General features: G+C 38.0%; 1 protein-coding gene and 1 pseudogene across 1 annotated transcript; both read left to right on the top strand.

Moving 5' to 3' along the window:
- Positions 1 to 9848: 9848 nt before the first annotated feature.
- LOC111408030 (receptor-like protein 12) lies at positions 9849 to 11414 on the top strand. The gene has a single exon (XM_023037777.1). It carries the CDS (start codon positions 10340 to 10342, stop codon positions 10811 to 10813), a length of 474 nt encoding a protein of 157 aa, XP_022893545.1. The 5' UTR covers positions 9849 to 10339; the 3' UTR covers positions 10814 to 11414.
- Positions 10858 to 14808, top strand: LOC111408592 (annotated as a pseudogene).
- Positions 14809 to 26044: the final 11236 nt, after the last annotated feature.

Raw genomic sequence — 26044 nt, 5'->3', positions numbered from 1 at the left:
GGAGAGAATGGCTCCGGGGCGGGGATCGTCTTAGAAAGCTCGGAAGGCCACAAGCTAAGCTGCGCAGTAAGGTTCGGCTTCAAAATCTCGAACAACGCCACTGAATACGAGGTCCTTCTGGCAGCTCTTAGACTTGCTAAAGAGATGTAGGTCAAAAAGCTCCTGGCAAGCAGCGATTCTCAACTTATAGTGAATCAGGTCAACGGGAACTTCGCAGCCAAGGACAGCAGCATGGTTGCATACTTGAAGTTGGTTCTGGACTTAGTTCCTCATTTTGAAAGGTTCGAACTGACTCAAGTCCCTTGCCTAGAAAATACACATGCAGACGCCCTTTCAAAACTGGCCAACAGCAAGGATTCAGAGCTGCTAAAGGTTGTCTCTATTGAGCACTTATCAAAGCCCTCCACTTCCGGAGGTGAAGAGGTACTATGGATAGAAGACACCCCATCATGGATGCAGCCTATCATCGCCTATCTGAAAGATCAATCCCTGCCTGCCTCTAAAAATGAGGCACGAAAGTTAAGAAGAAGGGCCGGACACTTCGTCCTGCAAGAAAATACTCTTTACAAGAGAGGCTTCGCCTCGCCACTTCTTTGATATGTGGGAGATGAAGAAGCCACGTACATACCAAGTACATACTTAGGGAAATTCACGAGGAAATCTGCAGAAATCACTCCGGAGGAACGGCTCTGGCACACAAGGTTCTCCGTCAAGACTACTTCTGGCCGACCCTGAAAAGGGACTCTGGCCAATTTGTCCGGAAATGCGACAAGTGCCAGCGCTTCTCAAATATTCAGAGGCAGCCTTCTCAAAACCTCTCCGTAGTAACCAGCCCTTGGCCATTCGCCAAGTGGGGCATTGACTTCATTGGTCCACTCCCAAAAGGAAGAGGAAGCGCAACTTTCGCCATTGTCACCATTGACTACTTCACTAAGTGGGTTGAGGTTGAACCCCTTGCCAAGATCACCGAGGCGAATACTACTAAATTCGTCTGGAAGAACATCATTTATAGGTTCGGCATTCCCCACTCCTTAGTGTCCGACAATGGAAGACAGTGTTCGGCAACAAGAAGATGCGAGAATTATGCGACGAGCTAGGCATAAAGAAGGACTTCTCAACGCCTCATCACCCTCAGGCAAACGAACAAGTTGAGGCAGTGAACAAGACTATCAAGCAAGCCCTGAAAAGGAAGCTTGACACCTCAAAAGGGGCTTGGGTGGACGAGCTCCCCCACATCCTCTGGGCCGTCAGAACATCTAGCCGAACTGCGACAGGGGAATCACCATTCTCAATGACCTACGGGGCGAACTGCGACAGGGGAATCACCATTCTCAATGACCTACGGGGCCGAGGCCATGAGCCCGGTCGAGGTTGGGGTCCCATCACACTGTCGGATACACTTCAATAAGATCAGCAACAACGAGACTCGAATAAATGAACTCCACCTCCTTGAAGAAAGAAGGGATGCTTCCCAAGTGAACTTGGCAAAATATCATCGAAAGATGACCCGCTATTATAATTCCAAAGTCAGAAAGAGAACTCTTCGACTGGAGGACCTCGTCTTCAGAAGGGTCTTCCAATCCTCGAAGCCAACGGGCTCCGGAGTGTTTGGACCGAACTGGGAGGGCCCTTACTGCATTCGCAGAGAGTTCTGACCTGGTACTTTAGGCACTACCTCATCAATGGAATATCGAACACTAGAGAAAGTACTATCAATGATGAGCCTTTGTTCCGATCTGATCTCAGTAATGTCTAATGAATGGTTGTTCTGATCTGATCTCAGTTGTAAATTCCCTAGCTTACTAAGTGCTGAAATTACCTTGGTAAAGTGTGGTGTAATTTGTTAAAGTAATGAAACTTCGGTTCTGTGCCACATCGGTTAGTAAATTGCTCCCTCAATCCTTCAACATGTTTACTTAGGTGATCCAATCTCAAATTGTTAACTGATTAACGTTAAGAGGCACTTCATGTTTACTTAAGTGGTCCACTTTATATTAACTTAAGTGATTCGATCTTCAGTTATTAACTAGTTATTATTAAGGGACGCTTAGTCGAGCGTTCATACAAAGGTAAACAGATCAACACAATAAAACTGCAGTAGCACAAATACTTAACAAAATATTTCATTTGATTTATTTCAATACAAATACAAAGAGGCCGAAGCCATTACAAGAGTTGACCCTATTCTACCGGAGGGTTTTCTCGGACCGCTTCTGCCTCAACCGCCTCCGGAGCTTCTTCAGCAAGCTTGTCAGGCCGGCCTCCAATTGGTCCCCCGAACTCTGCCTCCAAAGTGGAGATGTCCAAAGTAGGGTGGACCTCTTTCAGCCGACCCAACAAGCTTTGGGCACTCCAGGAGGCCCAAAAGTTGGCGAAGTCGTCGTACAGGGGGTATTCTTCGAAGTGGTCAATAAAGTTCTGAATCACCACCTCCCCTGTCGACTTCAACTCCTCCTTCAGGGAGGCGATCTCCTCAGATTGAGCCTCCGCCTTTTGCCTCAGCTTTGCCTTTTCTTTGTTTGAGGCCTCCAGAGCCTCCGTAGCGAGCCGGTGGTGCTCGTTGGCGTGATCCACTCGCCGAGTCATGGCAGCAACCTGGCACTCCACCTCATATAGCTCTTTCTTCAGCCGCTCCACTTCAACTTTGGCGGCAGATAGCTGGGCCTCGGCCTCTTCCCTTTTTTTCTTCTCCTCAGTGGCCTTGGCCCGGGCCTCCCTCACAGCATCTCCATATTACATCGCCTCCTCGAGTCGCTTGGTGCGGTCTTTCCTCTTAGTATTTAAATCCTTCACCAAGCCCTCCAGTTAGATGCTGGTGCCGAGTGCCCAGGCCACGCAGGCACTGTTGGCCGCCACCAGGTCTTCGGCCATGCAGGAAACGGTGTGGTCTTTCCACTCTTCAGTCCAATATTTGTTGTGGACCACTGCTACCGCAGCCGTTTCCAGAGGAAGAGCCTCCAACACTTCCTTAACCGGCTCCTCCGGATTGGTACCCAAGAAGTCGACCTCCTTAGAGGGACGAACCCTTATCCTCCTTTACTACCTCAGCACTTAGGCAATAGGAATGTAGCAAGTGGCGAAGCGGCCGGGCAGTTGTAACCTCTTCGGATGTAGGCCTCTTCTCCGGAATGGCTACCTCGGTTGGAATTGTAGTATGCTTCAGAATGGGGGTGGCCTCACCACATTTGAGCGTTTGAAAGGGGCGGTACTCTTCTTGCCCTTCCGCTGTAGATCCGCCACGGGGTCCTCTACCATCTCCTCCTCCGTTGGAGGTTGAAGCTTTTTACTGGCGTCCACCAGGTCCTCCATTTGCTTCTTGTAGGTGGAGGAGGAGGTCTTAAGCGCCCGTGCTTCTGCCATCATCCTCTGGATGGTCTTGAAGTCGGGGTACACGAGCATCTTCTTGTTGAAGTGATCTACAAAGAACAAACAATGAATCAGTACAAGTGTAAGGACTTCAGAAATATGGAAGGATGAAGGCTTCGGGACAGTTACCTTGAGATACCATCATGTCGTGTGTAACAAACTACAGATTCTTTCTGACCAGCCGGTGATATGACCTCTTCTTCTGAGGCAACTGATAAATGATGCAAATGGTGTCAAAGTCCTCAGAAGACAGTTCGTACCGAAGAAACACAAATGTTAGTCACGATCTGAACCGAAGAGAAATATAAAGAAATGCAACTGCGATACTAACTAAGTCTCGAGTACTTCGTGGGGATTGTAAGAGGCGCCAGGGGGTCCCTCTCCATCGTGTCCCATCGTCCTGCAACCCAGCACCACGAGCCCTTCCACTTTTTGATGGAGCTCGATAGATCGAGCACGAATGGAGTATGGGAACCCCATGAAGTGAGGTAATACCAACCCCGGGTCTTATCCCCCCCTAGCTGTCACCTTAGGGATATAAAGGGTCTGAAAGATGGAGAAGGGCATCTCAACCCCAAGCGATGCCTCTTTCCACAACATCCAGGAGCCCACCATTTAGCTCCAGGAGTTCGGATTGAGTTGGGTCGGGGCTAACCCATAGGACCTAAGTACCATCCTAAAGAAAGGGTGGAGTGGAAGCCTAAGGCTGGCTCTAAGAATCGCCTCACTTATGGCCACGCACCCCGGCCTGGAGTAGCAGGCTCTCTCTTCAGGCTTGGGAAGGATCAGATCTACGCTATCTGGAATCCTATATTCTATCCTAAGTCTCTCTAGGTCGGCCTCCTTTAGTTTGGAGGGGTAATCCGACGCCTCCCAGTGCACAAAAGTATCAACCGGGCTATCCAGCCTCCTCCATTTATTCTCTCCCCCAATAATCGCTTCGGCTATCTCAGAGGAGGTCGCCACAGTGGGCTCGTCCATCCTTACTAACTCTAACCCCCTCCCCAAAACCAGAACTTCCCTCAGACTCCATTTTTTAGAAAACAAATATCCTAAAAGATACTGAAACTTACGAATTCAGAGGGTTCCACAGCCGAAAATGGTCAGAAAGTGATGAAAGGTCGTCGAAAATCGATACTTCTCGCTGGAAACGCTCGAAACACGTCGGAAATCATGAATGATATGAGAGCAATATGATTTTTCTGTTTGCACAAAGGTGAAAAGCTTCAAAGACGCTCAAAGTCCGCCTTTTATAGAACGCCTCAGCTGATTTCCACCGTTGAATTCAAATGGAATCAATCTGGGCCGTCCGTCGCATCATCAATTTAGGCCGTTGAAATGAAATGCTAGATTTCATCCACGCCTAAGATCTTGCTGTGACCCTCACATTCGCATAAAACGCGTCACCTCGGTCACCACCAGCCGTCGACATTAAGTAGCCGCAGCAGCCTTTTAGGGGAATGGGTATGGCACCCAACTGTCACCTTTGGAAATACGCAACAGCTGTCAAATCATTTAACGTCAGATGCCCGCCTCGGGTCAATCTCCTCACTCAACTTTACAAAGTTTAGAAGCACCTGACGCGGAGCCCCTGTGGGTCATCGATTCGGTCGCTGCGTTTCCTCCTAAACTTTACAAAGTTTTAGCCATCTCCCAACGTGTCGTCCCCTGTAGGTCAGCGCATCGGTGGCAGATGAGCTCTTCACTCAACTTTACAAAACTTAGACGCACCTGACCCGGAGCCCCTGTGGGTCATCGCCTCGGTCGCTGCGTTTCCTCCTAAGCTTTACAAAGTTTTAGCCATCTCCTAACGCGTCGTTCCCTATGGGTCAGCGCATCGGTGGCAGATGAGCTCCTCACTCAACTTTACAAAGCTTAGACGCACCTGACGCGAAGCCCCTGTGGGTCATCGTCTCGGTCGCTACGTTGATTTTCTTCCTACTCATCATCCAGTCTTGCAGCACTTCGGTTCCACATAAGTAAGTTTTTTCCTTACGTAGTAGCGAAGCTCTACAGCATCTGCCTAAATCGACCCACAATCTCCCACAAGTCGCATTCCACGTACTAAGGCATGCACATCCGGTCAGAAAAGCAAGCCTACCCATGATATAAATATTCATACCTAGACTTAGGGGACCACTGTTACGTCCCCATCTGAACCACCTCGAATATCCACCACAAGGCACTCCGACCTGATATACACCCACCAGAAGTGGTTCCGAAATGATCTCTTCAATGTCAACAACCTGCTATCACACTGCGAGCCACAGACAATTCTGCCGAACCGACTGAAGCGCCCTCGCCCGTGATGTCGAGGCGAAGTACACTCTGGGGACCTCGGTCAAAAGATACGCCACCAATTTCAGAAGGAGATCTTTGTCAAGATCATTTCTGCTCCTAAGGTTTAAATTGATTTGACGTCTCCATGAGACTAGTTGATGTGATTTATCAACTTTATATCAACTCAACTCGGGAGAAGCAATTACTCGCCCACTCTACAGACGCGGCTGATTGACGCATATGAGCAGACACCTCATACCGTCAGATGTATACATATACCCCATATCCAACGGTTCATCCCACCTATAAATACCCAAGGCTTGACAAGAGGCAAAGGTAATGAAACTCTCACTAGATAGCACTCCATAACAAGTATATATATATATTTTCTCATCCCCTTTATTATTTTGCACAACCCCCTGGATACTGTTCCGACCACCTGAATCTGACCTGACCATTGGAGTGTATACGGCTGCCGCCACTCCCGTTGGTCCCGACCGTGTGCGTCTGACCCTGCGTTGATTGTACGTAGAGAGGAATACGTGGAGTAGCTCTCGGTTGGCTACGTGGAACGTCCAATTTTCGAAGTCAACACTTTTAATTCAAATCACAAATTTTAATATGGTATGAAAATTCCTAAAGTTCAAACCAGCAATTTATTCCTACTAAAACTTAGTTAACCTACCATCTTGCCTGTTAAGGGTATGATCCTACGTTGAATAGAGATATCAACAATAAATAACACTTCAATGCATTTAAAATAAACAATTGAGTATATTAAATTACATGTTTTGGCCTTTTTGTTATTTTATTTTTGTTTTTTATCGGTTTCAAATAAGGTTTAAAATTTTTGGACATACAAAAAAAAAAAAATGAAAAAAAAGAAAAAGAAAAAGAGAGAGAATCAATTCTTTTGTTTTTTAACTTTGTGTCAAATTAGTTTTAATTTTCTCGACATAAAAAAAAAATTATCAATTCTTTTTTCACTCCTCAAAATTTGTCTGCAAAGACATTACTACATTAGCCTATTCTAGGCAAAGTCAAATACTAAAAATTCTATTAAAATTTACTGAAAATCTAATTGTAATTCTTACAAAGCGGGGCATATATTGATGTAAATTTTAATCAAATTTGATAAAATATGTGATTGAAAATTAATAAAAATTGTAAGTCCAATAAAATGTTTGAGTGAAAATGAATTTTATAAAAATGAGTGTTGATGTCAAAAATTACCAAGCATGATTTTAAGCCAACCTTTAAGGAGAAGAGCACCCTTTTTGGGTAATGGGGGTTACAAGTAGGTTTTTGTGGGGACGGGTTGCCTCTTTTCCTTCATTGTTTTCATTTTTTCTTCTATGGTCCCTCAGAGGGGACCTTCCTTTTCTGTTTATAGAGTAAATTGAGTCTAATTATGTCCAGTCAATCGGATCATTCATAATGCCGAGCTTGATTCATGTGCCGCCCATCTCTTATTTGATTGGCTACCGAGGCTGGTTCCTATAAAATCGTAATTATCCCCTTTTATCAGAACTGTAGCATTCTTCAGGATGGGCAATTACAATAGCTAATTGGTGGATTTGGACGGTGTTGACGTCATTCCTTCCAAGTGTGTCTGACTAATTGGGTGATTTGACAAGGTATAAGGAATCTGCAATCATTATGTCTATTTGAAATTACGGTGGCCATGAGCTGAGCTGAGCTTAGCTCACAAACCCGACCTTGCGTGTAGCCAAGATAGGCTCTAAATATTTTAAGTGAGATTCAATATCGGTGGTCAACAGTGAGTTTCAAAGTTTAGAAGATGGAATTAGCAAGCAATAATTAACTTACTTTGAAAGAGATTGATGAGGATTTTTTGTAGACCATAAGAAGCAAACTAGATAAGTCGACATTCTACGATGACTTCTTTGGATAGAAATGATGGGAACCGATTATACTTTTTACGATTAGCTTTTATCCCAATTATGTAGTTTTTCATAACAGATTTGTCATTAGAGAATTTAGATTTTCAAGCTTGTAAGATCCTTAGTTTTGAGTTTTGACAATTTTTCGATCTCAATGATAACATAATGTCAATGTTCAGAGTCACATGTGGCTAGGTTTAATAATTATAGTTACTTAGTATGAGAGAAAAGTTGCGTGACAATACATGAAGCTTAGTTTTAATATTCAGATCAGGTCGACCTATTAACAAGTAAACTAGTTATCTGCGATGAAGCCAGTTTGCTTGCATTTTTGTCTCGTATGTAATGATAGACCGAACTCACAATTTAAATATAAAATTTTTAACTTTTTTCTTTAGTCCCAATTTGATTTAATTAAAACTGTAATAAAATTCAAGTCAAAATTAACAACTAATCTGATAAGTAAGAAACAAATTGTAATAGCAATGTCAAATGCAGCAGTAGAATATAGGACGATGACTTATACTACTAATAATTTGACATGGTTATAACACTTTCTTCAAGAAATTAATCTTTCAACATTTTTTGTATTCACAATATTTATTAAAATTTACTAAAACATTGATTTTCAACAAAACAAGACAGGGACTTAGGTTAATTGTTGAATATTCTAGGAAATTTAAGTAGAATGTGAACGCATTGAATTGGGTGGGGTGGGGGGGGAGGGGGCATGTTCATTCAAAATCACGTGGTGGAAAAATGTAATGTTCACACTACATATATTTGGGGCCCACTTGCTTTTACACTTACAGACAAGCGTCAACAACGGGCCATTTCTTGATAATGTCAACTTTTGTTTCAATTATTATTATTTTTAACACAAAAACATCATTTGGTAGATTAAAAAGGTTGAACCCCAACCTTAATGATCCCCATCGACCCTGTCCTGGGCCATCGTGGAGGAGGTAAATCGCAAGATGTGCCTCTCAGAAGCCAGGGTGGAGAGCACATGGATAGACCAAGGCTGTTAGCCCATATGGTAACTCCCGCTTGCAACAAAGTCAATTCCACCTTGCGGGGAATCGAACTCTGCACACTGTCGCGCTGAGCCCTATCTGCCTTCCCCTTTGTCATTGGAAGATATGCCCTGGGGGCAACATCATTTGGTAGATTAATTACGAACAAAATGGTGAATGACCAAAGTGAAACAGCCCTTCAATCCAAAGACAGCTCGACCTCAAGGTAGAGTGGCCTCAAGGAACAACTTCACACAATAGCATACCTAAGGACCTCAATGTCACGTCAACAACTTGATTTACATTTATAATCTCCAATAATCTTTTTTCTTCATCCATACTATCACGCTGAGCGACAATAGACACTTTTTCATGTAGAGTAATTTGAAAAGTTGCATAGACGTTTCAAATTATAAATTAATTTACTACCTGTGTATTCTTCAAAATGCGTGAATTTTTTTGAACCTTTTATAAACATGAGTCAAATATATCGCCATCAGCTTATGAGAGAAAACTGAGATACTTTTACTATTTATTTCTCTTGAATTACCTGTACTAAAAAGTATAGCTCATACTATTATTAACGTATATTTCTACTGTATTATAAACTTAATAACGAATAAGTTAAACACGAATTACAAAAATATAAACATTGCCATATCTCTCTGCTAAACAATCACAAGGGGCAAGGGATTTTCTTTTCTCAGCTCACACCACCAAGGGACTAATAACAAAGAGAATATAAAAATTATTTCATTCGTCACACTACCAGAACAGTAAAACATTCTTTGACTAGTTCAGTAAAATCAACGCCAACCTTTTATAGTTAGGTTTATTTCATATTTTTTTCCCTTTCTCTCTCTTCTGGTTCTTTCCCTCCGTCTTTCTTTTTTCTTCTCTCTTCCGTGTACAATAATACAGACTAATACAATAATTCTACAATTGGACAGACAACTTGAAAAAAGTATACATGACTCGAGTACAATAAGAATACAAATGGATAAAGACTTAAGAAGCAAATAGTGCTTCATAAATTATTCTGCAACTGATACAAAGTGACAAAATACTTTTATTACATATCTTTTCGAGGTGCATCCTCTGTTTATAGTTGGATTTTGCCAATTACCTCATTAATTACGCATCACATTTAGCGCCTATTTGAGCCCTATTTTTAGCTAAGAAAGCATTTTGGAATAATAAATTAATTGAGAATGTATGGTTAAGAAATAAGAAAACATTTTGAAGTTACGTGTCATCTTATTTTATTGAAGAATGTGCGGTTAAAAAAAGAGAGAAAAATAATGAAAATCAAACAACGGCTTAATGCATGCACTAATGGCTTTTCCCAGCACACATGTTGAAATTTTTTCCTTGGAAGTCGAGAAAATGTGGAGAAAGTCCTTCCAGGGAGGTCGGATTTTTCGAAGTTGGACAGAATGGTTTAACTAAAAAAACCAGGACTTAGAACAAAATGAAGTTCATAATGATTAAAACCAGGACTTAAGACGTCAATTTAGAACAAAATGAAGTTCATAATGATTAACAAGAATTTTTGCTTTAAGTTATGTGACTAACAATGTTTTTAACTAGCTCAATATTTGTGAGAAGGAATAACGCGTCGAAATTTCTGTCCAAGAGGTCAAGATAATGTGTTCAAAGTTGAATACAAGATGATAGAGACACAATTATATTAAATTATGAGAGTATTTCTAATGGCAGCTTAAAAGCTCCAATCCAAAACCAGGATTTTTGCATCCTTACTGCTGTTTCAAGATGAAAATTATGCTCACTCTGCAGTTTTTCTTCGTCTTCATAACCTCAGTTTTCTTAATAACATATATTGCTCCAGTCTGCAGCCAAAGCAAATGTCTGGAGGATCAGAAAATTTTGTTACTCAATTTGAAGGTCGAATTCATATTTGATCCATTGGCCTCAAGAAAGTTGGTCATGTGGAAAGAGAACGAGGACTGTTGCAGTTGGGAAGGGGTAGGATGTGATGATGCAGGTCATGTGATAAGCTTGGAGCTGGATAATGAATCGATTTTTGCTGGTTTGGAGAACTCAACTAGTCTTTTTAGTCTTCACTATCTTGAGAAGCTGAACCTGGCATTCAACTGTTTCAACAATATTCAGATTCCAAGGAGTCTTTCCAATCTAAAAAAATTGACACACCCAAATCTATCACAAGCATGTTTTGCTGGACAAGTTCCGGTCGAACTTTCAACAATGAAGAGTATTACAAACTGAATCCAAGAAAACATAGATGAAATCATAAATTCGCAGATTACACCATGAACCCTAAATCACAACATCAAGGCTTAGATCTTTCACTCGAAGGCTCAGACCACATCCATTTACCATCACAGAGGCACCGGGACTCAAAAACGAACCCTCACAACCCAACACACCAAGGTCACTTCACTGGACTCAAGAAATCAAACTGCCTACCTTCGGTCGATCACTCACACAAAGGAGAATCACACAAGAACACGATTATCACAAAGATAATCAACCAGAAATCTCACAAAGAGAAGAAGGAAGGGTCACACAGACAAAGGAACTCGAAGGTTTCAAACTGCAGAGAGAAAGAGAAAAACAGAAAGTGACGATCCAAGAGCCAAACAGGGAGTAAGGAGGATATTTATAGTAAATATCATCAACCGTTGATCAGTGGGTCAATCCAACGGTCCAAGAGCGACTAATGGTGTGTGGGCTGGATATTGGGCTCGGTTAAGTGGGCCTTCTAGGTATATATTTAATGGACCAAGTAATAAATCCAATTTGGGCCTTTTCATCATTGCCTAACAGTTGGACTGGATCAAATGGCATCACAGCCCAACAAAGAGGTTGGTTAGTCTTGACCTCTCCAATATGTTCTTGGAACAGGAACTGAAACTTGAGAATCCAGATTTAACAGGGCTAGTTCAAAATCTTACTGAGCTTAGAGAATTTTATCTAGACAGTGTTGATATTTCAGCTCAGGAGAAGAGTTGGTGCCAGGTTTTATCTTCATCTCTACCCAATTTGAGAAAGTTGAGCTTGCGCAGATGTTATCTTTCAGGTCCTATAGATTCGTCCCTTTTGCAACTCCGTTCTCTTTCAATTCTCCGGCTTGACTCCAACAATCTGTCCACAACGGTTCCAGACTTCTTTGCGAATTTCTCAAAATTGACGACTTTGAGTCTAGGAAGCTGTTCTCTTCAGGGATTATTTCCACGCAAGATCTTCCAGGTACCCACTTTACAGAATCTGGACTTATCTTATAATCGCTTACTCAGTGGAACCCTTCCACAATTTCCCCGGACAAGTGCTCTCAGGACTATGGTGCTTAGCTCCACCAATTTTTCAGGTTCATTATCTGATTCTATCAGTAACCTTGCCATGTTATCCAGGATAGAACTGTTCAGTTGCAAGTTCGGTGGAGAAATCCCCTCCACAGCGACCAGCCTTACAGAACTCATTTATTTGGACTTATCAGTGAACAATTTCACCGGTTTGATCTTGCAGTTACATATGTTTAAGAAACTTACCTACATAAACCTCTCTTATAACCGATTAACCGGTTCACTTTCATCTGCTCATTTTGAAGCCTTGTCAAGTCTTGAATATATTAATTTTAGGCATAATTTGCTCACTGGGAACATTCCGTCTGCTCTATTTGTGCTCCCGTCTTTACAGAAGCTTCTTCTTTCCAACAATCAGTTTGATGGCCAACTTGAAGAGATTCCTAATCCTGAAGCCTCCCAAATGACGGAGCTAGATTTGAGTTCCAATAATCTAGAAGGTCAGATTCCCAAGTTTCTCTTCAAATGGGAGCAGCTGAATGTTCTCTCACTTTCTTTTAATTCCTTTAGTGGCGCTTTCCAGCTAGAAATGATCAGAGGGAACCATAACCTAACATCACTTGAACTTTCCCATAACAATTTGGCAATTGATTTGAACATCGAAAATTCGAACTCTTTTTTCTTTCCTGACATCAAACGATTAAAATTAGCTTCTTGCAAGTTGAAAGAGTTGCCAGAGCCACTGCAGCATTTAAACTTGAGCATCTTGGACCTTTCAGCCAATCAACTCAAGGGGGAAATACCTACATGGATTTGGGAAATTAATAATCGGTCACTCACTTATTTGAATCTTTCTTTCAATCAACTCACCAGTTTTGAGAAGCCTTATAGTATTCCTAGTCTCACTGTACTTGACTTGAGTTTCAACCAGCTCCACGGAGAGTTACCAATTCCCTCCCCCACCTTCCTTATATATCTGGACTATTCAAACAACAAATTCAACAGCTCCATACCATCTGATATAGGCAATTATCTTTACGATGCTTCATTTTTCTCTCTTTCCAGTAATAGCTTGACTGGAGTAATTCCAACATCCATCTGCAAGTGTTCTTCCCTTTTAGTTCTCGATTTGTCTAATAATGCATTGAACGGAAGTATACCATCCTGTCTAACAAATGTGAGTGGCGGTTATCTTGGGGTTCTGAATCTGCAGATGAACAAGCTTAGTGGAATTATTCCCAACACATTTTCTGTTGGTTGCAGTTTAAAAAGTTTATACCTCAGTCAGAATTTGTTGACCGGGAAATTTCCGGGATCTCTGGTTAATTGCTCTTTTTTGGAAGTTTTGAACATGGGAAACAATCGGATTGAAGATAAATTTCCTTGCATGTTGATGAACACCAACCTGAGAGTCCTGGTTCTACGATCCAACAGGTTCCATGGAGAACTTCAATGTCCTGGGACTATTCAAGAGTGGCCTAAGCTTCAAATCATGGATCTGATATAGGCAATTATCTTTACGATGCTTCATTTTTCTCTCTTTCCAGTAATAGCTTGACTGGAGTAATTCCAACATCCATCTGCAAGTGTTCTTCCCTTTTAGTTCTCGATTTGTCTAATAATGCATTGAACGGAAGTATACCATCCTGTCTAACAAATGTGAGTGGCGGTTATCTTGGGGTTCTGAATCTGCAGATGAACAAGCTTAGTGGAATTATTCCCAACACATTTTCTGTTGGTTGCAGTTTAAAAAGTTTATACCTCAGTCAGAATTTGTTGACCGGGAAATTTCCGGGATCTCTGGTTAATTGCTCTTTTTTGGAAGTTTTGAACATGGGAAACAATCGGATTGAAGATAAATTTCCTTGCATGTTGATGAACACCAACCTGAGAGTCCTGGTTCTACGATCCAACAGGTTCCATGGAGAACTTCAATGTCCTGGGACTATTCAAGAGTGGCCTAAGCTTCAAATCATGGATATTTCTGTCAACAACTTCACTGGTGCTTTGTCCCCATCATACTTCTCGAATTGGAAAGAAATGACAAATTTCAACTCAGAATACAATTACCTTCGCTTTTCTTTCTTGAGTCTCTCTGGCTTTTACTATCAAGACATGGTAAAAGTAACCATCAAAGGACTGGAGATGGAACTCAAGAAAATTTTAATTGCCTTCATACTAATTGATTTTTCGAGAAATAAGTTGAGTGGGAAGATACCAGATTCAATAGGGGATCTAAAATCTCTTTATCTTCTCAACTTATCTTCTAATGCCTTCACGGAAACCATCCCAGCATCCATTGGGAACTTGGCACAACTTGGATCATTAGATCTATCAATGAATCTCCTAACTGGGAAGATACCACAGGAGCTTGCAAATCTCACATTCCTTTCGTTTCTGAACCTATCTTTTAATGATCTGTCTGGCCCGATCCCTTCAGGCCATCAGTTTAATACATTTTTAGAAGCTTCCTATAAAGGAAATGTAGAGCTATGCGGATTTCCACTGAGCTTAAGTTGCAAATCGAATAAGGAGGATTGTGTCCCATCCTTACAATCTGAAAATGGGAATTTTGTTGGAGAGACTGAGATTGATTGGGATTACATATTTGGTGCACTGGGATTTGCTACGGGCTTAGGAATCTTTGTCTTGCCACTTGTGTTTTGCCAAAAATGGAGAGACAGTTATTTTGATCAAGTCGATAATGTACTTTTAAAGATTTTTCACAAGCAGAGAAGAATAAAACGGACGACGGCAGCAAGAGTTTCCAGAAATCAAATCAGGAGACTTAGTGCTGACCTGTAAATCAAAACTGCAAACTAGAAGAATATTACTTTTCCAGTAAGCTACTTTATTTAATCGTGATGTTAAGCTTTCTGTTTACTACTTTTGTTTGTCTTGTGATGTTAAAGACTTTTTTATTTTTATTTTTTAATTCTGAGCTGATAAATTTCTCTTTGATTTCATTTAATTGCTTCATGTAATTGTCTCCTTTGTATGGCTAGAGTAATAAATCATAATTAAGTTTTGTGATTAAAACAAAAGATCTTGCCCATTAGTATAGACGCAGTCACTTCGTGAGATAAAAATAATTATCCGAATTGCTGTTGGGTATTTTTTTGCTTATCCTTTTTCTTATTTATTTTGTCCATTCGTCCTATACTTAATTTTCAGCTCTTATGTTATTTTCTGGGAAATTTTTTTATTATTGCTATTTTGTGATGATTCTCAGAAAGAAAGGCTTTTTAACGACATTATACAATTACATGATAGTTGGTTCCAGTTGTAATTTGTAAGTACATTTCTTCACTGTCGTCGTTGTAAGCGTCTCTCTCTTCCTCTCTCTTTGTTTTTTGTTTTCTAGTTCGCATTTATTTTTTTTATTTTTTTGTCATTTACATTAGGGAATAATTTATGATTTTGTTATACATGGTGATTAATTGAATTTTGAAATACTTTGTTTTAAAATTCTAGTTTAGTACTGTGCGTAATCGAATTCAAAAGAATGAGAAATTAGCGATAGGTCTGTTGTTTGTGTATGAAATTAAGGTTTATGTTTTGCTAAAATATATCATGTAAAATCTGTACATGTCAAATTTTTGCCTTGACTTCGTAAATCTAGTTATGCCGGAGGTTGAGGAATTTTTGTTGTTGGAATTGCTTGTTATGAAAAAAGCTTGAGGGATTATTATTATGAAAAATGATTAACTAATGAATAAGTATTATTTATGGGCTATTCTTATAGCTAGAGGTTTTATACAATGACTAGGAGAAGCCTAGGTTGCCTAGCAAAAATATAAAATTTTGATCGTCTAAAGTTTTAAACTGTGCTCGCACTAAATAATTTTCCTGGCTCCGCCCCTGTCGGCGTCATTCTTTTTCAGTAATTTTCCTTTCCTTTCCTTTCCCTTGTCCCTTTCACCTGTCATCGTTTTCGTTTTCTTCCCCACATTTTTCTTTCTTTCCCAAGTTTGGTTTCTTCTTCTCTATTAGCTTTTCTTAATTTCTACTCTGCTTTGTTCTACCAAGAAAATACAGTCCTACCGTCGTCAATCAGTCGTAATGAACAAGAAAATATGGTTTATTGATCTGTATTTTTGGGTTATGATCGATTTTTAGGGAAACAGGAATTACTGCACAATCCTTTTTTGTAGTTTAGCATTTGTATTGTATTGTATTTTTTTATGATGAGTGGTGACTTGCCTGTTCGTTGCATTTAATCGAAATTTGTAAAGTTATGAGTTCATTATGCCTTAAAATCTCTTTGGGGTTTATATCAACATGCTGAACAAATATTTTATTTACACTTGACAATAAAAATTATTTCACTTAGCTTTCGAGTCAACACTCATTCATTGTCATCTAAGGTTGTTGCTGTGATATGCTATCTCAATGCTTTCCTTGTGGTTTTTTAAGTCAAAACCTGAATACGTGAGATTTTATTTTTCTGCAATCAATGTTAGTGAAGTTGAAGTATTATTTGAGTTGTTTAAGAGCATTAGCAGTTCTGTAATTGACGATGGGTTAATAAATAAGGTGATTTGCTTTCAACATTTATCAAATCTTCCTTTGTATTTTAAATATATCATGATTACACACATCCTCTATTTTTCACATAAATTATCTTGCTTACGAATTCTGGTTATCTGCGATCATAGAAATACATAATTGATTCGTTTCATATGGGGGATTGTTATATATTTATGGTATAAATTATATATTTATGGTATAAATATAAAATGTGAAAGAAATAATCAAATTAGATGAAGTGCCAAAGTGGTGGAAAATGTAGCATTTGATGGGGGATTGTTATATATTTATGGTATAAATATAAAATGTGAAAGAAATAATCAAATTAGATGAAGTGCCAAAGTGGTGGAAAATGTAGCATTTGTGTGAGACGTCAGGGGTTCGAGTCACTCCCCACGCAAATATTAAAATGTCTCGATTGAGGTCTTATGCTTCCTTGACTAAAATAATTTTTTTTTATTTAATGGATAAAACTAGCCAGTATTTTCTGATCGTTTGTTTTTGTAACAACCCACTAACAGTCATTAAAATACCCACTACTCAATCATTAAAATTTTGCATTACTCTCTGATCATGGTGAAGACTGTTACTTCCATCTTGCCTATATAAACCCATATTTCTTTTTGAAAAAAACACACATAAAAAACATCTTGCATCAATTCTCCTTTTCATATTCTGAATACTCGGGTTTTTACATATATTCTGGAGTACAATTGAGAGTTTTGGAAAAATCATTCGTGATTGCTATACAAGTGGTTTACGATCGTTGTATCTTGGGAGTGATTGTCCACGGAGGTCGCAGCAATTATCGACGGGCAATTTCACTTTATGACATCGTGCTGTCACGAGACTCGATCGGACAATAAATTTTATATTTCTAAATTTTATTATTCTGAACATTACTACAACTAATTATTTTTCCAACACATACTATATTCAAAACCTGATTGCCATCGGATCCCAGACGTACCCCTTTTTGTCCTGCCCTCTCGCCTCTTGTCTCAAGCTGAAAAGTAAACACAGTTGGTGGCTCACCAGTCGCCTCATCCTCCATCACCATTGAAGTCATCATTGGATTTTTTCACCATTTTCTCGTCTACTAGTTTTTTAGAGAGGAAGGACTTGTTTGTCATTATCTAGGGAATACATGTTTGAGTCTTCAGAAACATGACATAGTAAATGGCCTCTACAAACATGGATGTTGTGTCGATATTTGCTCTGTCAAGATTAGTCTTTGCAAAATCGTGAAACGGTCTCTAATCCTTTGTCGTCTTTGATGTGCCACCACACCTTGTGGATTATTCGAGAGTTTCCTGCCTGCTACTGCCTTCGGTTTCCGTGCTCGTAGGAGGTAACCTCTTCTGTACAATTAACATCCTCTTCTATAAATTACAAAAAAAATTATCTCCAGCAACCAACCTTGTTGGTCACAAAAGGGTATTTGTTGGTTGCAATCGCTAGTTGGTCGCCAATTCACCTTCGGTGAATGTCTTGGCCGCTAAGTCTAGAACATTCAACAACCAAACTTTGGTCGGTAAAGGACTTGGTTTGGAAGCTAAAAATAAAAAATATTAGAAGATTTGCACCCTTTTGCAACTAAACTATGATCGGTAAAAAGCATCAATTAAAACTATTGTCATTTCTTAGCAATCAATATTTGTCCGATGAAGGTACAACATTTGTGACCAGACACTGGTGTATAAAAAATAGTTGTTAAAAATAGTACCTATCGCAAACCAATCATTGGTCGATGAATGGAATTTTATTTTTTTTATCTTTTAACAACCAAAATTTTGTCGCGGAAAGATATTTACCAACCAGAATCCATTTGTCGAATGTTAAGTAAAAACAATAAAAGACATTTAACCATTAATATTTGGTCGCTGCTAATATTTCTACTAATAGTCTAGTTGAACTTTTAACAACCACAAGCTAGTTGCTATAACTAATTAGTTGCTTTAAATTAATAAATATAAAAAAGTGCGCAAGAGAAAATAACAAAATTAATGAAATTAACAAGAAACAATAGTCGCTACAAAATGATAATTGTCATCGAATATATAACAATTACTAATAAAATTTAAGAGGAGAAAAAGAAAGCACAAAATCAAAGAGACTTATTTCATTTTGCCAGCCTTGGCAACATCAACAACATTCATCAGCAAAACAACACCAATTAAGTATTATTAACACACGACAAGTGCAAATAATATCTTAATGGATTGATCAGAATTAGTTAGAAGTGGAAAGGTAGAAAACGTTGCATTCCTCTACTTGGTAACTGAAGATTAAGATTTTTCTCTTATTTTTTCCCCTTTCTGAACGAAGTTGGGGGAAGGGGGGTATTGCAATTTTGATTAGATAAATGGAGCAAATTCTTAACATGACATCATAGTATCAGCATTACCTTCCCGCTGAACTTCTCAAGCTCTCTCACTAGTCTAAGATGAAAAATCTTGCGGAAAGCTTTCCTAAGACGATAAGGAATATGGATTACAAGAACCTTCTTTTTCCAGATACATCAATTTGCCTGCACAATATTAAATGGACTGATGATCAACATGCTACAAAATGGTGATTGGGCAAAGAATAAGTGTTAATCAAGTAACTTTTAAATGGTATAGTTGATGTAAAGATCTTTCAAGGCACTCTTAAATCCTTGGTTTGTAGTTTCCAAGTCGAATCAATCCTAAATACACATCAAGAAGGGTAAACCATCACAAACTGCATTCATAGAAATTTAATGGCTGAATAAAGTAGACGAATCCACTAGCTTCTATGGGGGTAACGACCTAAGCAACATTCTCCTCAAACTCAGTGGGCTCAGCATCCTTGCCCTTGTGAAACTTTCGCAATGCAGTGTAAATCTTAAAAGAACTGATTTGCAAACAAAAAATGAAATTGACAAATAGAGGTTTAGTTGGATGTAGATCACCCAAGCTAAGCAAGTAACCAACCTGAAACAAGTGAAACCAATATTCAGAAAATATTCCCAATGAGAAGTCAGAAAAGATGTGTGAATATGTGGGCTACGTACCTCCAGGTTCATGTATGCATAATATGGCGCAATGATAATTACTCACACACATGACTAGACCACTCATCAGATTTAAGTTTGCAAGATGTAGAAATTTCCTTTCTATGTAAACTTTCCTTATAATAAAAACTCCATTTCCCTGTTCTTACAATTGATTGAATACAGAGCAATTTTGGTAACATACAAACAGTTATCCTTGCTTCTTTACTTAATCGGCTAGGGTTCATATCAAAGTAGCTTTACCAGACATCAGAGGATTTCTCACATTTAACATCAAAGTGAATATTAGAATTTCCTTATCACATATCAGAGGTTTTCTCACCCAGAAATTCAAGTGCTCGGCAAAAAGTATCAATAAAATCACAAATCCATAAGAAAATCAGACGATAGCAAAAAACATTAGCAGCTAACATTCAGAATGTAGCAATTAATGCATTGCATAAACTGTCGGTTATAAGATCTACACTATACAAGAAATTTAGACCGGTTTTGCTATGGGTACAACATGGTGTCCATTTTGGTGTCCAAAATGGACACCCGGCACCTCGGTATTGGCCGAGGTGCCTGCCACGCCGGGGCCCACCGGCACCTCGGCCAATAACGAGGTGCCGGGTGTCCATTTTGGACACCATATTGTACCACCAGCATTATTCAATTTAGACAATTAGCTATTGAAAAGAAAAGAAAACCCTAACATCCTAAAAGCAGAACTAAAGAAACACATAAAGGGTGAGTTTCAAGTATGACAAAATGCACAATCATTTTACAAATCACCAAAAAAAAAAAAAAAAAAAAGGGAATAAAATTCTAAATAGAGCCAGCATATCAATGGAAAACGAAGATGATACCAGATATAATTTCTAGCATAAACAGTTCCATAAAGCACTTGACGCGTGATTTGTTAACCTCCTTCTTAGTAGAGTCCTCGCAGATCACTTTGCACGGATACTTGGCTAGATCCGCCACCAGGCAGTAGCCATATGGGTGGCCGCAGTTTCACGTGTGAGGTTATGCTAAGGGAAATGAGTGGTTGTGTGGTGCATAAAGTGAGAAATTGTTGGGGAATACACCGATTATATGCATATTATATTCACAAAAAATATACCGTTTATGTTCACGAAATCGAAACAAGGTTTCGACTTACCGAAATGGAGTTTGAGAAACTAACCAATGATTATCGAATCTGACCATTTTCATTCTTGAATTAAAATATATGATTCTTCATATCGAACAAGTGATGCGATTGGCCGAAACGAGTATAACTCTTTGCTTAAGATGAATTTGCCCCGCATTGGTGCTAACGGTTTTTCGACAATCATCTCTCAAGATACAACGACCATGTCAAGCCATAAGAGCACTCCAAATGACTTCGACTAGCGAACTCGAACGGAATTCCCTCTCTACCAAGAAAATGCATGAAAATATTATGGAATTAGAAAGGAGAGAATTGCAAGAGGAGAATGAATGCTCAATGCAATTGGTGTACCTAAAATCATGTTCATAGAGTTCTGTTTATAGATGTAGAAAGGGTGCAAATGAAGTAGTGTGAGCCAAAACATGCATCATTTCAAAAAGTTGCAATACTTGGCCAAAATCTGCATCCTTTCGAAAAGTTGCAACACTTCATTTCTTCCAACTTTGGTCCGCAATTTTTCATTCATCCGGAATTGATTTCGAGATTCCAAATATATCACGATGATCTACTCGACGAGTAGAATAAGTTGATTTATTTACTTTTGTAATTTGACCATCGGATCAAGTCTGAATATTTGGTCGAAATTGACACGTAGTCACACCTTTTCATTTTCCACTTTTACACATCTTTTCATTTTCGAATTTTTGGTTAATTATTTGAACCAATTCCTACAATCCCCCACATGAATGGAAATTGGGTATGTATATGCAAATGCGATGATATGATGCATTGTAAAGAAGGTGCAAAAAAAAATTGCATTAGGAAAGGTTGTTTCTAGCCTTAAACCTTCCTTAGTGAAATACCATCGGACTCACTTGGCTAATTGGTGAACGTGATGTTTTGAACCATTCAGCCTTTAGTGTAAGCTAAGACAACGATACTCACACAATGTCTTCTCTAAACCGTTCATGGTTCTCATGACTTGGTTCATTTTAGGCCTGAATCCTTCTTGGTTCTGCAAGTGTTTAGAGAATTTAAGCCTTGAATAATTCTCATTGAAGCGGCCACATTTCACACTCACATAGGTGACCTCCTATTAAGAGTATTCTGCCCTACTCCACTTAACTTAATCAAGATATAGGAATTATTAAAAGATTAACTTAACCTCTTACAATTCTGCATAAAGCACTTTAATATCATAGAAATGAGTTAGGAAGCTATTTTCCTTAGTGCTTCATGGAATCCTCAAAACTTAGTTGTCCTTTTGATCCAAGATATTGGGATCTCCAGTCAATAAGGTAGGGTTATCATTACAAGGACTCTAACGTAGTAGGCTTTACCTTATTCCCTTCGATATACAGTATTTTTGATCTCTCTTAGTAAATCTCTTTAAAGGTACCACGAGTTTATACCATTGAGATCAACTGCTTAATGGTATTATGTCTATGAGTTATACGTTTAGACCTATCATTACATGTGACTTAGTATCTTATCAATTATTACTAGCAAACAATCAATTTCATTTAATAGATACAAATTGCCACCACCAAAAAATCCTTTCATGAAGCTACATGTTTCTTATTAGCTTTATTTAAAGCTTTATCAATTTCAAAACAACATCGTTAGAAAATTTCTATCTAATTATTACACTAGTCAACCATGTTTACTAGTGGATTTTAGAGTCATGGGTATTCAATATCATCATTGAAACATTACAGTGCATTCGAACTTTATGAATATTCTTCATTTATTCCGATTGTTCTTGTATGTCTAAACAAACGCCATAATCGACTTTATAACCCATTTCATCCACTTTAGACTTAGTATATATCATCCCTATAATTAGTATAAGGGTTTTCTATCTTTTCACCTTCATAGATATCTTTCTATGATTATAAGATAAAGTAAATGTAACTGTTAAACTGAGTTACCCCCACAATTCCTCAATTAAGAATACATACGCAATCTAGTAACATTGCATCCATAAGTTTTAAACTTTTCATTCAAGTTCACGAGCATTTATGATAATCCCCCACATCTTTGGGTTATAATTGAACTTAGGGGTTAGCAACTCTTTCATAGTTCAATTTATTTATCTCTTAGATAATATCCGTATCAAGTACTTCGTGAAAGTTTAAGTACTTTCACAATAGTGGTCGTTGACACAATTTATTTCAATTAAAGTTGCATATAAAGTACTTCAATCCTACTCTTTTTATTTGATCATTCAAATTAAATCAAGGTCATCATATAGACCAGCAATGCTTTCAAAACATATACCACTTAATTGGTTTCATGATTGAAGTCAAATTCAACAATAAAGAGGGCTAAGCATTGCAACTTTTCCAAACATATGCAATTTATCACATTTTTGACATTTCACATGATAGTTTCATTTCAACCATCGGTTGAAAAGTTGTGTTCTCAAAAGACACAATCCTACAAGAGGACACACCTCTTGAATTAATCTCTATAAAGAGATACACCAATTGGAAATTAATCATACCAAAAGTCATGATTTTTCATATGAAATGACGCGCCTTTTCATTTAAATTGATCGTAGAATATTTCATAATATTCTACACAATTTTCCACAAATACCAAGTAATCAAATTAGGACAAATTATATATATATATGTATATATGTATATATATATATATATATATATACACACACAAATATAATTTTGTACAAATCATCTTATTTAATTTTATTGAAGTCAGAACTTTAAGTAAATCATCACATTGAAACTTTTCTAGATTTAAAGGAAGTTCAGCACCATTACCAACTTTAGGCACAATTTGTGCTCTACAAAGTATTTTCATGTCTTAATATTTTCGCAACAATTTTCATTAGAGCAAATCACAATTTGTCATACTTTATGCAAATATAACTGACATAAAATTCATCTCACTTAATCCCATAGGATTAAATGAGGCTATCAACATTAATTAAAGTTAGTATAATTTTAATAAGATATGAAATTTTAACCAACTAATTTACCATATCATTATCATATTCCAATCAAAGGAATCGTCATGAAAGTTCATATACTTTCATCAAATAGTTGGCATCCTTATATGTCCAATGGTTAGGAATAATTTCCTTATTTCCATCCACCCATTATTGGACTCGAGTTGGTTTTAACAATATCCAATTCATCATGAACAAAGTGTAGGAATAGCAACATATATTCCAAATATTTATACATTCATTTGTATAAGTTTATTCTATAAAATGTCTCATGGAAGAGGTCCACGCATTTCTATATTTTGTTGCCATCTAGTAAACTGTTTTTAGAACCCCATTCACTTGTTCAAAAATAAACCATCTTGGAAAGAAACGTACTGGTTCAGCAGTCATGCATTAACAATTGCAATCATATATCATATTCTAAATGAATGGACGGCATATAATAGTTGGATACTTTTAATTGAGGCAATTACAGCATGATTTAATTCACAATTGCACAAGTAATTAATTACTAAATAAATTGAAGCAACTCTTCATGTAATTTATTTAATATCATCAAACCAGTAACTTATTCATTAATATGCATCTTTTCATGTAAGCACTCGTTCGTATGCAAGACAATTTTATTTGGTAACACAACTTATGGTAAAAGACCAATTCATGGCATTTCAGAAATGTGGAAAGATACATCCTTCAACAACATGCATATTTTATTTAAATCATCAGAATATATTAAGACAGTCTGTCTCCAATTATTTTTGCATGAATTCTGTTTCATGGAGAACAGAACCATCAATATGAGTGCACAAACACCAAATCAAGATTCTTCATGCACAAAACCACTTGTTTAATTAAAAGATGCCAGCAAATTAAAACTGCCAACTTTCCAATTGGTATCACAATTTCGGCAAGTAAAATTATTTGAAATATCATAAATACCATTAATTTAAGTGCTTAACCAATTGTCAGTTTACAGATTCACGTGTTTATACACATTTTTCAGAATTGCACACTATATAATTTTCAAGAACGTAAATATAAAATGCACGAGAAAATCAACAAATTTCATCTTAAGATTGTTGGGGAATACACCAATTATGTACATATGATATTCACAAAAAATATACCGTTTATGTTCACGAAATCGAAACAAGGTTTCGACTTATCGAAATGGAGTTTGAGAAACTAACCAATGATTATCGAATCTGACCATTTTCATTCTTGAATTAAAACACGTGATTCTTCATATCGAACAAGTGATGCGATTGGCCGAGGCGAGTATAACTCTTTCTTTAAGATGAATTTACCCCGCATTGGTGCTAACGGTTTTTCGACAATCATCTCCCAAGATACAACGACCACGTCCAGCCATAGGAGCACTCCAAATGACTTCGACCAGCGAACTCGAACGGAATCCCCTATCTACCAAGGAAATGCATGAAAATGCTATGGAATTCGAAAGGAGAGAATTGCAAGAGGAGAATGAATGCTCAATGCAATTGGTGTACCCAAAATCATGTCCATAGGGTTCTATTTATAGATGTAGAAAGGATGCAAATGAAGTAGTGTGGGTCAAAACATGCATTCTTTCAAAAAGTTGCAACACTTGGCAAAACTCTACATCCTTTTGAAAAGTTGCAACACTTCATTTCTTCCAACAATGGTCCGCAATTTCTCATTCATTCGGAATTGATTTCGAGATTCCAAATATACCACAACGATCCACTCGAAGAGTAGAATAAGTTGGTATATTTACTTTTGTAATTAGACCATTGGATCAAATCCGAATATTTGGTCGAAGTTGACACATAGTCACACCTTTTCATTTTCCACTTTTACACATCTTTTCATTTTCCAATTTTTGGTTAATTATTTGAACCAATTCCTACAATTGGGTTATAGAAGAAGGAAGAATTTTAGCGTTGTTGCATCCTTCTAGTGAGAAATTGGGTTATAGTAGAAGGAAGGAGTGAATTTTAGTGTGGTTGCATCCTACTAACTACTGGGTTATCAAACTTTTTTAGAGATTGCTAAATTTGGTATTGATATTTTTATTCCTTCATACGAAGTCATCTCACAGCCCACTAAATTTTTGAAAATTTTCAAACTTGACTTTGAATGTCTCCTATAGAGGTTGCCTATTACTCAAATGTTTGCCAAAATCAATCGATCATTTGATTTGGGTGTTGAAAGTAATGTAAATTTGACCAAGTGAACTCTAGAAATAAAAAGGAAGCTCAAAGATAACAAAATGATGACTTAGTCAAAATGTAACTTGATTAAGCAAAAGTTTTTATTGGATAGAAGAATTTTAGATGGTGAAGGAAAAATTCGTCATTGGCCGAGAGTTTTTAAAGAAGTTACGTAACCATTTTGAACTCTTCTAAAGGAGGTGGAAGTTACTTGAGTATCTTGAACTCTCACTCTATCAAAGGATATGAGATAATGTTACTTGCCTCAATTGACTTCTAGTAAAGGAGGTTAATGAAACTTACTTGATCAACTTGAACTCTTCTTA

Source organism: Olea europaea, chromosome 13 (assembly GCF_002742605.1).
Source record: "Olea europaea var. sylvestris chromosome 13, O_europaea_v1, whole genome shotgun sequence".
NCBI classification, from domain to species: domain Eukaryota; kingdom Viridiplantae; phylum Streptophyta; class Magnoliopsida; order Lamiales; family Oleaceae; genus Olea; species Olea europaea.
This window is presented reverse-complemented; position numbering and strand designations above follow the sequence as displayed.